The sequence below is a fragment of the Artemia franciscana genome, chromosome 19 (genome assembly GCF_032884065.1).
Source record: "Artemia franciscana chromosome 19, ASM3288406v1, whole genome shotgun sequence".
Taxonomy (NCBI): domain Eukaryota; kingdom Metazoa; phylum Arthropoda; class Branchiopoda; order Anostraca; family Artemiidae; genus Artemia; species Artemia franciscana.
The window spans coordinates 3020576-3037017 of record NC_088881.1 but is presented as its reverse complement, the minus strand read 5'-3'; the positions used below and the strand labels follow the sequence as shown (position 1 = coordinate 3037017).

General features: G+C 34.5%; 1 protein-coding gene across 1 annotated transcript in view; it reads right to left on the bottom strand.

The window, feature by feature from the left end:
* LOC136039170 (ephrin type-B receptor 1-B-like) overlaps positions 1-16442 on the bottom strand; it is a 175324-nt gene that overhangs the window by 150983 nt on the left and 7899 nt on the right. The window contains exons 3-4 of the mRNA XM_065722683.1: positions 14488-14567; positions 10421-10750 (exon numbers count right to left, since the gene is read on the bottom strand). Of these exons, the coding sequence (XP_065578755.1) occupies positions 10421-10750; positions 14488-14567 (410 nt within the window). The remainder of the gene's footprint in view (positions 1-10420; positions 10751-14487; positions 14568-16442) is intronic.

Here is a 16442-nt window from a genome sequence, read left to right as displayed (position 1 = left end):
ACGCCTAGAGCCCCCTAATAACCTTTATATATTAAATAATTAATTAAAATATACCTACATCGTAATTTTTCTCTCCCAAAACAAGCAAATCATAAACGATTGCAGACAGGCAAACCGGTAGCTGTCAGATTCTACAGTGCGTAATTCATGAGTATTCCTTTTATTTAACAAGTACCAATATTTTTACCCCCCCCCCTCCTTACAAAAAAAAACGCAAGTGCTTGATTGCTGAGAAACACTGACAGTTTTTTTTCTAGAGGCCCTCCAATTCGCTATATAAGTTTTGAGAAAGCCGAAATGTACCGTATTATTTTACCCTGCAGTCTACTGTCTAATGTTAGTGCATATTCATATAGGTAGCCGAGGGGGTTAAAAGCTACTTATCCTCTGTACTCATGAAAAGTTAAGAATTTTGTTCAATAAGTATAAACATTCTCTGTAACTTATTTTCTCTGCACGTTTTAAATTCACTTAACAGCTGCACACACTATGGAACCCCCTCACCATTTTGCAAGGACCTCAACAACGCTTTATTTTAAATTGGCCACCATATTATATACATTTAGAGAACATTATTATATATGATCATGTAACTGTCCCAGATCCGGTTAATGTTGACATTCACCAGTGAATGTCTGAAATTCGTTTTTCCCTGCTTTGACTCAATTAGCTTTGCCAATCTGGTTTTTCAGTCTTATGCAAGCTTTGGTAAAAGTTAAAGTTAGATTATATTGGGCAGGTTAAATTACGTTATAAATCTCAGAAATGGATTAAAAACCTAATCTAACCCAACCCAACCTGTCACCATCAAACCTTGCATAAAACTGAAGAAGTTGACTGGCAACGCTGACTAAATCCAAGAAAAAAAAAGTCATTTCGGAAAGGCAACGGTGAATGTCGATATTCACGAATATCGAACATTCACGGTAACATACGGTCCGTCCGGTATCAAAAGGTCGTATCTCCATAATTGTAAAATTTCAGAAGAGTAAATAAAAAAAAAAACTTTTTTATTTCCCCTCCGATAACCATAAAACAAGAACCAATTGATATATAAAATCAACACATTTCAAAGCCGTTTTTGTTTTACATTACAGCTATCTAAGGAGAAAAAAAGTTGTGAGGTTTTTTTTTCGCTCTTCTGAAAATTTACAATTATGGAGATACGACCTTTTGATACCCGACTAACGATATATACAAACAAATAGAAAGGATAGGGTACCCCTTTTATCAGTCAGAAGAATGTCCACGAAACATGCCTAAACTACCCTCTCCTACTCACCCGTTTGAAGCTACGGTGTTACAATTACAGCATACTGCTATAAATACTGCTACTAACAACTCACCGCAGCACCAAGCTACTATAAATACTACTACTACTAACAACTCACCGCAGCACCAAGCTACTACTACTACTACTAACAACTCACCGCAGCACCAAGCTACTATAAATACTACTAATACTAACAACTCACCGCAGCACCAAGCTACTATAAATACTACTACTACTACTAACAACTCACCGCAGCACCAAGCTACTATAAATACTACTACTACTAACAACTCACCGTAGCACCAAGCTACTATAAATACTACTACTACTACTAACAACTCACCGCAGCACCAAGCTACTATAAATACTACTACTACTAACAACTCACCGCAGCACCAAGCTACTATAAATACTACTACTACTAACAACTCACCGCAGCACCAAGCTACTATAAATACTACTACTACTACTAACAACTCACCGCAGCACCAAGCTACTATAAATACTACTACTACTACTAACAACTCACCGCAGCACCAAGCTACTATAAATACTACTACTACTAACAACTCACCGCAGCACCAAGCTACTATAAATACTACTAATACTAACAACTCACCGCAGCACCAAGCTACTATAAATACAACTACTACTACTAACAACTCACCGCAGCACCAAGCTACTATAAATACTACTACTACTAACAACTCACCGCAGCACCAAGCTACTATAAATACTACTACTACTAACAACTCACCGCAGCACCAAGCTACTATAAATACTACTACTACTAACAACTCACCGCAGCACCAAGCTACTATAAATACTACTACTACTAACAACTCACCGCAGCACCAAGCTACTATAAATATTACTACTACTAACAACTCACCGCAGCACCAACCTACTATAAATACTACTACTACTAACAACTCACCGCAGCACCAAGCTACTATAAACTACTATAAATAGAAGGAATTGTTTACAAATACAAGCTGTCTCCAAAAAGCTCCTTTATCCAAACAAAATTATTCTTAATAATTTCACAACTATTTCCCAATTTTTTAAGGCAAACTAGGAAATACAGTAAAATCGATTCTATTATCTCAATGAATTCATGGATATAATCGTACTTAGATCCGTCCGCTCCTTCAAAAAACCGAACCACTCCTCCCCAGCTCTCTTGTATGCACATATATCCTGCTATAAGGGTATATACACGCTAAACAAGCACAAGCGAGCATCTAAGGGGATAAAGGGCAATTCGTTCACCCTCCCCCTAAAACTTAAAAGCAAACAATTTTCAATAGTTTTACCTATACTTCTTCAACTGAATATTCAGTTTATTAGCAAAAATTTTCATTTATCAGCATTCATTTCACTGAATATTAAATTCGATAAGCTTTCAAAATGCATGGAAATACATAAGAAATAATAAAACCCAACGTTTCGGGGGGGGGGCATCTTCAACAAAACACAGGCAATTTATATTCAATGGAAAATAAAATATTGAAATGTATTTTGAATCTTCATATTCCAGTCCAGGGGGCCCTCAGTCCCAAGGTCCTTGCGTACACTATAAACAATGAAACATTTTGCATACCAAGCGCGGCTTAGTTTAAATAGATATTATATGGATTTAAAAGTTTAAATAGGAACAACTATTATAAAAAAGCTATACTTCTTGGGTGCTAGATATTTCCCAGGGAAATTAGGTACCCAATTGACTGGCTGCATTTCAAACAGTAGACTGTACTAAAGGTGTGGTCCAGTCCCACTATCTAGGGTTATAATGAGAGAAAGACTGAGATGACTGGAGTGCGTTCTGTGGATAAATGATGACAGATTGCAAAAGATTGTTTTTTTTTTTCAGCCAATTGTCTAGGCCTAAACGAAAAGCAGATCGTCCTTAGTTGGAGTGGGAAGATGTAAGGAAGCTTCCTGGGATGATGTAAAGAGAGCCTTTGAACAGTTTGCAATGGAGGAGTGTGCGCGGCCGCATTGGCCTCAGACGGCTTGGTGCTACGGTGAGTTCTTAGTAGCAGTAGTAATACTGATCTAAAAAAAGAGTTTCACAGCCAAATACAACAAAATTCGAATAGGCTAATCCACAGAGTTCGTTAAAGACGACATAGGTCTAACCATTACAGGTCAGGTCAAACCCAAAGGTCGGAAAATAGTGCTCTTTTAGGATATTGCGACTCAATATTCCAGGGTATGAGCCCCCCCCCCCCTGCTTGGGCATGCAAGCCTTAAAAGGATATAGTTGGTTGAAGTCCCCTTTCCCCTGGAAGATTAAAAAACTATTAAAGTGGATGATTTTATAGACACACCCTTTGGCAGTGCTTGCACCTCGTCTCACAACACTAAAAATTCCACATGTACCAATGTACCCAAATACCCACAAGCGCAGATGTATCAGCAATACCAATAGGTACTGATGATAATTGCCTTAAAATTGGTTCTTCTTTTGCAATCAATACATCACCTAATCACAATTTCGAAATATTTCAGAATACGGTAACACATCTGACCAGCAATGGAAAAATTGTTTTTCAATAATCCATCATTAAGCTAACAGAGATACAAGACAAACGGGCTCACAGAATCATGTCCTGAATATAATATGAACCAAAACATCACATTTTTCCCGATTATTTAGATACCGAGATCCTTGTACGAACGTAATTATACAATTAAAATGACCCTTATTCATGAAAAATACACCTTTTTACCTTTTCTGGAGTTGGAATTAAAATTCAAAATGCGAGTTTTGAACGTATTCTCAAGTTTCCATTTTGAAAAGTAAAAACGCTAATCGCCATATTTTAGTCTGGGATCACTGCAAACCTAACGAATATTAAGCGTCATATATGGCATTACAAGGGGATTTTGGTTATCATTATCGTCTCTTCTATCACCTACGGACCCCCAGGCAGGGCCCAATTAGTTACTAAAGTGGATTTAAGCGAGGAGGCACCTACTTTCAGAAATTACACACACCAGGTGGCGCGTGCCGAGCGCCACGGAGATGCGTTTAGCGCGGCAGAAACTGTGCGACACATGTGACGTTCTGAGATCCATATGTGGTGGCAGAAAGTGGGCACCCCTTAGATTTAAGACATGTTTTCCCATGGGTGTCTGAATCAATTTTGATGACTCAGTGTCTAAAATACGAGTTATTTCTCCAAAATCAAACGTAATGACAAATCAGTTTTGGTAACTACACCAACCCCCATCCCTCTAACTTTTCCTTTGACTCTTCTTGTGTTTCCATCCTCAAAGGATTGGCTACCCGGCTCAATTCGGGGATCAGTTATCCACAAGCTAAACGCTTGGGATGTTCTGCGTCGTCTATGGCTTTAAAAGGGAATATTGTTAATCACCCAGGAAATCTTGCATTATCAAGAGGATTAATGGGATCAGAATAGACAGGTTAGGTTAGTCTATGTCTGTTCTTATGTCTATGCCTATGTCTATTCTGACCTACCTGAATTAAAAAGTGGCGGAAAACATTAGGTGGCGGACAGCCACTGTGGCGTTAAAACACTGCTGCCATTTCCCTGACAAGTATTGTAGCTAGCTGAGAAGGGTATGATTGGCATATGTTTACCAGATTTCTAATGGAATAAACAACAATGCAAGTTTCATTCATAGTTAGCAAAATAGGAATATAAAATTATAGAATGATTGCGAATAATGACGCATAACGAAGGGTAGGCCAGACATGAATACGACGAACATGCTCGATTGATGTGGGTAGATTCCTAGAGGCAATATTGAAAGATATAACGCGGAAATTCCGAAGAAAAAACAATAAAATATAGAAAACTGAAATGCTACGACACAAACGCACGAGTATACGCACAACGTAACCTGATAGCGAAGTTATCCCTACGGCTTGAAAACTTTTTCCAAGAAAAACATGATTACAGATTTGCAGTCCAGCAAATAATAGAAATAAAAGGGTAGATTCCTAGAGGTATTACTGAAAGATATAACGCGGAAATTCAGAAGAAAAAACAATAAAATATAGAAAATTGGAATGCTACGACACAAACGCACGAGTATACACAGCACGCGACCTGATAGCGAAGTTGTCCCTACTGCTTGAAAACTCTTTCCAAGAAAAATACGATTACAGATTTTTAAGTCCAGCAAATAAAAGAGAGTAGGTTTTTGGAAAATAATAGATGGAAACACATTTCGCTCGTAGCATAACTCCACTCGGTATTTACAACTTATAGTGACCACACGAAAGAAGTGAGGTTAGGTTGATCATTATGAAATATACCCAAAATATGATGAAAATATAATACTTTAGCAGCAAAATTATGGAAAAGGCAGAAGAAAATTATAAATAGCAGGCCGCCTAAAACTTATTACATTGAATACCTAACCAAATGTATATATTAAACATTTGATTAGATTATACCTGCATTGTAGCTGGGTTTTTTCTTTCCTGACCAAGCTATATATCTCCTAATGCAGATAGAGAAACCGGTTTTACTCAAATCAAGAACTTTAGTGTGGTCGCTATAATACGTAAGTACCTTTCGCTCTCAGGAAAAGTGCTGACAAAGGGTCGAACACCACCATTTCATGCGGGCCACAGACAAGTATTTCTTTCAAAGTCATTTCAACTATATAACAAATTCTATGTAACAAGTATTGAACACCCTTCCTCAAAGTTAGAAAAGAAAATATTTCAGGTCAATATTGGCTTAATATTAATTAAAAAAAACAGTTTTTTAACTGCAAGTAAGGAGCGACAAAAAAACGAACAGTAATTATTCCGTATATGAAAGGGTTGTCCCCTCCTCAACGCCTTGCTCTTTACGCTAAAGTTTGACTCTTTCTCACAACTCTAATTTTTAAAACAATACAAAACTTTAGCGTAAAGAGCGAGGTGTTGAGGAGAGGAGAATCCCTTTCATATACGGAATAAATACTGTTCGTTTTAAGTTTTAATGTCGCTCCTTACTTGCAGTTAAAAAACTCGTTTTCTTTTAATTAATTTCTGAACGTTTTTTAATCAATGCATGTCTTGATTTTGGCTCACCGCACATGAATAATTAAAACAAAATTTGCAAATTATTTTCTTTTTGGCTAAATGGCTTTCTCATAGTTTTGATTGGACGATTTTGGTAAAAAAGGGGGTCGGGGAGGAGGCCTAGTTGCACTGCAATTTTTGGTTACTTAAAAAGGCAACTAGAACTTTTAAATTTTTTACGAACGTTTTTATTAGTAATAAATATACGTAACTTTCGGATTAACTTACGTTACGAAATTCTGTATTTGTATATTCTTATTACGTATATGAGGGGGTCTCCCCCTCATCAATACCTCGCTTTTTGCACTAAAGCTTACATTTGGTCCCAATTCTTTAACATTGATCCCTGAATCACAAAGACCGTAGAATAAATAGTTGAAATTACTAAAATACTTTAGCGTAAAGAGTGAGGTTTGAACCTCCTTATATACGTAATAACTAATGTTCGTTTTAGGTTCCAATGTTGCTCCTTACTTTCACCTGAAAAAACTGTTTTTATTTATTTTCTAATTTTTTTTTAAATAATGCTAGAAAATCCAGCGGCCCGGGCCCCTTCACGGGAATTTTCTTCCCTTGTGATAAATTCCTCCATGGAAAGATCCTACCACGTAACCCCCTCCCCCAACCCCCCTTTAACGTGTTAAAGTCCCCCTGAAAACGTCTGTACACTTCCCAATAACCATTACTATATGTAAAGAATGGTTAAAGTTTGTAACTTACAGCCCCTCCCCCAGGGACTGCGGAGGATTAAGTCGTCCCGAAACACAAAATTATTAGGTTTTTCGACTATGCTGAACAAAATTGCTATCTCAAAATTTTGATCCAGTGACTTTGGGAAAAATGAGCGTGGGATAGGTGCCCTCCAATTTTTTGTCACTTAAAAAGACACTAGAACTTTTAATTTCCTTTAGAATGAGCCCTCTTGCAACACTCTAGGACCACTGCTTCCATGCGATTACCCCTCGGAAAAAAATAATAATAATAAACACGCATCCATGATCTGTCTTCTGAGAAAAAATACAAAATTCCACATTCGTGTATAGCCTATAGGAGCTTGAAACTTCTACAGTGGGGTTCTCTGATACGTTGAATCTAATGGTGTGATTTTCAGATTTTTTTTTACTTTTAGGGGGTGTTTCCCCCTATTTTCTAAAATAAGGCAAATTTTCTCAGGCTCGTAACTTTTGATGGGTAAACCTAAACTTGATGAAACTTATATATTTAGAATCAGCGTGAAAATGCAATTCTTTCGATGTAGCTATTGGTACCAAAATTCCATTTTTTGGAGTTTAGGTTACTATTGAGCCGGGTGGCTCATTACGACAGTTCGTTACCGCGAACTGTTTGATAATTAAATTCAACTTGGTTACGATAAACTTTATAAAAGAATAACGGTCGCATAACTTATAGTATTTTTGTCACTAGAATTATACACGATTGCACGGACTATTTAAGATAGGACCTGGAAAGTACGTAGCACGACAAGTCTATGCAGTAATCACGGGGGGAGGCAGCAGGGCATATATTCAGTATAAAACGCAAAACTAAGAATAATAACAGAAATATAGCACCTTCTTTTAATCAAGGCACTCTCGAAACAAGAGATACATTGCCAATTTTTGTAATCGTGTTACTTAAAGTAATGCAGAAAGAGGGTCAGATCTAGAGCAAAATCGTGGGGGAGACCCAACGTGACAAGGACGCCAATTAGCAAAATCTTGGAGGGGTGTCAATGTGACAAAGATGTCGACCAACTTGACAAATTTCCTCTAAAAAAGAATTAAAAAAAAAGAAGAAAAAACAGGATAAGATGGCACCAGAAAAATCTTGAGGGGCCCGGGCTCCCTTCAGACCCACCAGTGTGCAGAGGCAATTTGTTGAAAAATGTTCGAAATGGCAGGAAAAAACCCTGCAAATTGGCAGAAGATCGCAAAAATTTTGGCTTCTTATCGAAAAGAATAATCTTACTGAAGTCGTGACCTGTGTTAAGATGCAACATTATTTAAATCATCTAGGAGTATGCCAATAATTAGCTAAAGAAATCAAGTCTGCCTAGCGGTTTAAATAATTACTGAATCGTAATGAAAAGAATTAAGAGCGGACCGGGTATCTGAATGCATGGATGCCTTTCACCCAAAAGTATTTTTCTATTCAAGGGGCGGGCACAGATTCTTGCGAACTATTTTTGTATCACAAGTCAGAGGATCATTAAATAAAGGTTTTGATCTTCACTCTTACCAAATCAAATGCCAATATGATATATTTAATAGGATAGTGAATGTAGGTTCTGTGCCAAACCACTTTACAGCAATACTTGAAAGTTGACAAAAATTCAGAAAAGTTGTGCCCATGCGAACCATGGTCAAACCTGTTGATCGAGGGGGCATTTCCCCATCAGAAGCTATTTCCCCATGCACTAATTTTACTAAAAAATATATTTTAAATATATTATATATTTATATAATATATTAATATATTATATATTTATATATAATATATTATATATTTATATAAATATATAAAAATTATATATTTTAATTTTGGGGATTAGTCCTGAAATGAATAGGATTCGTCTGTTTTTTTTTTCCACTTGTAATGCAGTTTGAGTGTCTCCATCCTGAGAATTCTATATCTATCGCCAGATAGGAATTGTTGCTTCAATGTACTGTGGACAAGTTTGTATCCAGAATTCTTTTCGGTTGGGGGGGGGGGGTATATTTTTATACACATAACACATCATAAAAATTTCAGGGGGGTTCAAATCTGGGAACCCTCCACGATGGTGGAGCAAAGGTTTCGATAGAAACATTTCCTTCTATTCTTAAAAAAATATTTCTATTTAATTCTATCTATTCTTATAAAATTATTATTTTTTCTTTTTATTTCTTTCAATTCTTATAAAATTCTTTCTGTTTTCGCAAATGTAGCCTAATTTCAGAAAATGATCGCATAAATTTTCACCCTAATGGGTCAATATTTACGATCAAAAACTCTAACATAGCTCAACTTACCAAAGTATCCACGGGATAATTTTTGGTTCTTTAATCGTAAGCGGTTTTGATTTTATCCACAGGTGTGACTATAAGTGTCTCGGGTCTTATTTTTAAGGTACAAGCTTTTGAAGCACAGAGTAAAAGGATATGAATAAATAATTCAAAGCTTTGAAGATATTGAGCGGAGGAAAATGGAAACAAGGAAAATGTGTTGGCCTCAGGCGGCTTAGTGATGAAATTAATTATTAGCATTTGGTATTTACAAAATTCTTTTTATTATTATTTTTAATTTAGGATAGTGATTTATATCTCTAATAGTTTATATTTTTGTTTATTATGTAAATAAAAGTTTTAAAAAATTTAATTTTAAAAAAAAATTAAAGTTTTAAAATTTAAATGTAAAGAAAAATTTAGATCAAAAATTAAAATCTAACACGATTGATCCCCCTTTAACACCGAGCGCCCCAAATGTCAACAGACTAATGCACAAAATGTGATGATATGTGATGATAAACAGTGACTCATTCGAATTTTGGTGCTTCATTAATATTTTTACCACCAGTCATCCAAACCCATACCTGAGGGTCACATTCAAAACATTCGCCGGTCTAGATGGCACAAAGTGTGACACACATTCTGGAGCAAGTGGCCCTCCGAGACACATACCAGGAGCGACAACTGGGAGTCCATCACTTGAGTCTACAAGTCCATTTGAATAGTAGGCTATAACGATAATGTTTTGTTTGATCCATTGAAGCAGTTTATAGAGGTTGATTCTAAAATCTCTATTTATGAGGAAATAGGACGTGATACGGAGGTCTGGTTGGTTGGAAGTGGTAGTGAGGGAGTAGGGTTGTTGTGAGATTTTTTTTTCTTTTGGAAGGGATATTGTGATGGAGATTGATCTTTTTTTTCTTTTGTTATGGTGTGTTTTTTTTTTTTTTGTTAGTTATTTATTATTTTATTTTTTGGTATGTTTAAAAAATGGTTAATTTTTACTACTACACGCAGTAAATGCATAAAGTAAAGAGTTATAATTGTGTTTATTAATAAAGTACCGTATCATATCGATGGTTTTATTTAAAAAGTGAATAAACTTACCTCATTTGAAGAGGTGAATCTTCCTTCGTCCGCAGCAATTCTGTCAATCAGCTTATAACTCTCCGGCTCCCATGGAGGGGGTTCCCTTGTTGCTGCGTCAAATTCATAATACAAAAGACTAAATGTTTCCTTACACGAAAGCGCAGTGCCAGGAAATAGATTACAATCACGCATTGAAAATTTCACTTCGATATAGATTCTATTAGCTTCGCCCCTTTCGACAAAAGGGGTCCACAACCAATTATTCACATTATTATATGCCACATCGCACACCACATATGATCGCCAATTTATTCCTTTCTCAAAATTTGTAAAACTTTCTTCGATCCACTGCAAAAGTAAAATTCAAATTAATCCAAGATAAAATATATGAAAAATAGTACATCCCCAAACTGGACAAGAACATTTAAATAGGAAGGCCTTTAGGCTTATACTCGCCTGTAAATATTGCCTCAAGTTATTTAATGTAAGTCGCCTATTTGTAAATAGCTCTCCTCAGTGACATCAGTACATGGCATTGTAGGGGGGGATGCAATTTATCAAAATCCAAGAGTTTTTTTTGTCAAAATCTCTTGCTTTTTTCAATGAAAATACCAAAAAAGATATTTTTGAGAATCTAGAGGATGAGGGATAAAAAATATAGAGAAGAAATGAAAACTCTTCTGACCTCTCTGTCCCTCCTTTGCCCATACAATATAGGGACAACAGGAAAATACAGGATTATCCGAAAGAAAATAGAGGAACAATTCTTGTGATTGTGAATATTACTTTATATTCTTTCATATAGTTCGCCTTTTTTTAAATACCCCTCCGTTTAACTGTCACCTATGAACTATAGAAATAAAACATGATACGATAATTGCCGAATAACTAATAACTTGAAAGAAAACAGAGAACCTGAAGAACTAAACATGGTACCAATTTTACATTTAGAATAGTTTAACAGCGAAAAATAACAAAGGGTTACAACGCAATCCTCAAGAATCCAATAACCATATACAGCGGTCTAACTCAATTAATTAAAAAATTGTTTCCCTGTAGAAGTAAAGAGCAGAGATTAAATGAACAAAAACTATTAGCCTCACAGTTTATGCAACATACACCTACGATATTGGTTCAAAATAAATTGACTTGTAATATCTCCCTGAATTTGCAGAATTCCGAAAAAATATTGGTTTATTGAAAAATACGATTAAGAAAAGAGAATAAGTACTCTACGGAAGCTGATAAATTAACTCATAAGGCTCTCAACAGTCTTCCGAGGGCCATGAAATAAGGGAATTTTAGTATCTTCTCAGGTCTATGGTATCCCTTCATTACTTTCTTTGATCATCATATGAATAAACTGAACTAAGTACCACACGTTCATGCCCAATCAGATTTTTTTGCCATAACAGCTATTACATCTCTAGAAATATATTTAGACAACCTCCAATTTTTAATGCTCTCAAAACCTCACGTAAGATCAGTTTTCAGTAAAGCGCTAGTTTTTCGGAATTCTACAAATTTAGGGAAACAGTACGACTTAGTTTATTTGATCCGATATTGCATATATATTGCACAAATAACGAAATAAAAATTAGCTTTTAAAGACACATCAGTGCTACCCATGCAAAAATGATTGGTATTCAGGGTTGGGAACACTAAGTTTCCTTTATGGGGTTTTCGACGATAGTTAATGGTGAACTTTTCGTTTCGATCCAAAGCCATTTTCGGTTAATTGAAACAATAGTTATCATTCCTGTATCAGCTTCAAATGGAAATTTTTTCTCACCAGACAGTTTTCTAAACATACTTGTAAACTTTTGGTTATTATGGGTCGTCATTCGCTCTTTACTAAGTTGCAGGTATCCCTGCAACCATAATTGAATCGTTTTTCCTACCTATTAATATACAGAATTTGGACATTGTTAAACAGCCCTTCATATAATTCAATTATTTCTTTAACCCTTCCCCTTAAGTTTCACTCCAAACAATTAAACCATATTTATACGACAATAGTAAGGACGGCGATGTATTAGTTGAAGAAAATATGCAATTAGAAAGAAAATAATGAACCTGGCGTCAAGTTTATATTTCGAAATCGTTGAAAAAACTGAAACGAAATTAACCAAATTGTGTAAACAATTGAAATATAAATCAAACAAATTGTTGAAACAATTGAGATATAACCAAATTGCTAAAACAATTGACATAAAAACTAACCAAACTAGCGCCAAATCAACAAAAATATATCATTGTGTTCAAGAGTAGTAACTCAATTATTTCTTTAACCCTCCCTTAAGTTTTGCACCCCAAAAAAATGTAAAAAAAAATACATGGACAATAGAAAAGACTATGATGTATTAACTGCAGAAAACATGTAGTTTGAAATAAAAAGTGGAGCTGACGAACTGAATATGGCATCAAGTTTACATTTCAGAATTGTAAACTTGTAACCAATTGTAAATTTGGTTAATTGCCAAATTAACCAAAGGGTATTACACAGTCTTCAAGAGTATAATTACCATATACGGCGGTCTAATACAATAAAACAATTGAATGCAATACAAACCATAAAAGCACATTGCCCGATTGAAGACATCTAGTTAATCTAGGGGCTTGGTCTCTTTAAATTTAAAGCAAGATTCATTAAATCGAAAAATTTATTCCTTAAGACAATTGGAATACAGTCTAATTCACACTAGGATTACCTCCCATGTAATATTTCTGTCAAAATGTAATTTTTATAGATTTCCAGTTTCAATTCCAAATTTGTATGTCCAACAATATAAATTTTACTGAACTGCAAATGTGCACATTACATTTTTCTATCATCTTTTACGAACAATTATTTTTACAAGAAATACAATATTTTAAACAACTTTTCCATACTTAAAAATCTCAGCTATAGACAATATGAATGAGACAACCCAAAAAAAGCAATATGTAACAAACCTTAAAATTTAGAACATACCAACCGAAATACAAGTTTTAACTGTTGTTGACAAACGGTTATTTATACAAAGATACAATAATCCTGCCAAAAATGACTTTTTTTTACAAATTTCAGTTGCAGACGAGACTACTGGAGGAATTCAAAAGACAGTACGTTAAAAATTATGTATCTTATAATATATATATATTTAGTATCTATGTATTCAAATGTAAGTTTTCAGTTTTTCAATTGGAATTGGCGGACAGTTATTGGTACAAGAAGTATTGTCATCTACCCTTCTAAGTAAGAGAAACACAATTTGTGTCAAAATTTGTGAAAAAAAAACACAATTTGTATCCCAACTATTTCAACACTACAGAAAAAGAGATGTAACGGATTCCGTAGAACAGAAACTACTAATTATCTAATTGTAGTATCTAAATCTAATTATTTAATTGTAGAATTAATTATCTTCATGCCCATATAAGATACAGGAACAAAGATTAGACCAATTGATGAGACGTATTCCAAGCAACGGGGCGGGTTATCTAGTTCCTATGCAGAACTTACAAAAAACTCGTTTTCGGAAGGGGGTAGTTCTAGTGAGGGTGCTAAATAATACCAAGTTAGGGTACTAATTAGTAGGGTATTACTACCACGAACAATTTACGATGATGAAAGTTTTTTTTTTTTTACTCCGTCTTGGAGACTATGGAGAATATCTTAACTTAAGGAGCAGATCTTTGGTCCGGGTGGATAAAGTTTGCCCCCAGATGCACCTGAAGCATGGTGGGGAAAAAATTAAAAATCCTGGATGCTCTAGCAAACCTAGGAGTAAATCTCCCGTGAGGTTTAAGTAAAAATATAAATTTTTACTTTAATCAAGTTTCAATTAATTAAAAATTAAAACTAGGATTTGTTTTTAGAAGAATCCCTGAAATATGTATACATTCATTTTGCTAAACACCTAATATTATTTCAATAAAACTAGTGAAATTCAATAAATTGAATTTCGCGCCTATAATATTTTTCAAATACAAAATGAAAATGGTATGCGTACGCTGAGTGGTGATTTTTTCTTTTTGAAAAATAAACTAATGATTACTATTTCAATAAAACTAGTGACGATAGAACAGAAAAATAAACTTACTCCTGGAGTTGATGAAAGGGGTCCAAAGGGGTATCTCGTCCAATCTAACGTATCTTCTTTTGTAGTGTCCAATAATACAACTAAAAATATTAAGAAATGTACCAATTGAAGACTAAATCATATACACAAGTTAACAAGAGGGGTGGAGGTGCAGATCTTAGGATGTTTTTCGTATAGTTTAAAGTGGCGTCGACCTAATGATGTAAAGGATTGGGGGCAAAATTTAAACATCTCGGGGGACATTTTTCGTTTTTTTTTCAATGATAATACCAAAATAATGCATTTTTCATCAAAAATACCATAAAACATATTTTACAAAATCTAGGAAGCAGCCCTCCATCCCCACTGGCACCTGTGATAGTCTACATTAGTATCCCTTACCCATTCCCCCGAATACATTCTTGCGTAAATACCCGGTAACTCATGTAAAACATAAGCTCAAGCATTTCTCTAGACTATGCAGACAGAGGCGAGGCAAATCTCGGTGAGGCTTCTCAGGCGAGACAAAGGTTGAGAAATGTCTTTGACTTACTACTTTTCAGTTGTTTTTTTCTGAGGACAGATATAAAGATAAAAATACATAAAGATAGAAGGATGAAAGTTAGGCTAATCATAATGAAATATATCATAATCTTATGAAAATGCAATGCTTTAGTAACAAAATTAAGGAAAGTACAACAGCGAATTAAGGAAAGCATGCGGTCCAGAACGCATTACATTAAATAACTAACCAAACCAACTCTATATATCAAATATTTAATTAAAATATACCTGCATAGTAGTTTATTTCACTTATGCTAAGCTACTTGAGTGTGGTCGGGATAACACATAAGTACTGGTAGAACTATCTACGGGGAAATAACGTTAAAGAACAGGATTGTATTTTTTAAAGATGTATATTTTTTTTGAAGATGAAATTTAAAAAAATGTCAATTGCGCACGTGACTTCTTTTTTAGTACACGTTATCGCATCTCATCCAGTTGAGTCGCTTACTTCTATACATAGAACACGAATTATAATATAAATTTTCACACTTCAAAACAACATTCACAATCAAATAATACTGAATTGGTTCATTTATTAAATATAAATTTTTATGGTTAAAAAATTGTTTTAGTTGTAATTTTTAAGTTCATTTCTATACAATTAGTAGCTTTATCGCTTTCTCTTGAATTACCCTTTTTAGTTTGTGTAGCTTGTATATTTTGCAGCTCCTGTTTTATTGTATTATACGGTACCCCTACTTGATTTACGACTAGTTGGTTCAAATTGTCTTTTGACAAAAGACGAAAAAATCGAGTTTTTTGCTTGTCATAGTTTTAAAACAAAATTTTATTTTATTTCAAAATATTACGATTGTTCCAAGAAATGCGTACGGTACATTATTAACAAAATACTACTTTTTTTTAATTCGTACTATTTTACAGAAAAACGACTTTTTTTATTTACGCTAATGTTTAGTGCAGAAAACGACTATTTTTTCTTACACTGAAGTTCCTATTTGGCAATTCAATAATTATCAAATAATCGTCAAAAACTGTTTGGACCTATTCTCAAATAAAGGATGTTTTCTGGCCTAGATTAACCCATTCACCCCCCCCCCTTTGAAAACAAATCTGATTTTGGCAATTATCTCCGTATTCCTAATGGCGGATTTGACACTTTAGCCTGATGGCAAAGATTTTGCCATCACACCTTTAGGTCTGACGGCAATGATGTACCAGATTTCTCCAAAATCAAAACTATTATTATTATTAATAATAATATTATTGAATAATTATGTAGTTATTATTATTATGCTATTATATTATATCATATATTATAAATATATTTATAATATATATAATTTATTATATCATCTTTCACTCCAAAACCTTTGTATACGACCTCTCAATAAAGGGAGCTCCATCATCCGTACACTCCCTAAACTTATTGACTCCTTAACTGGAAAAGG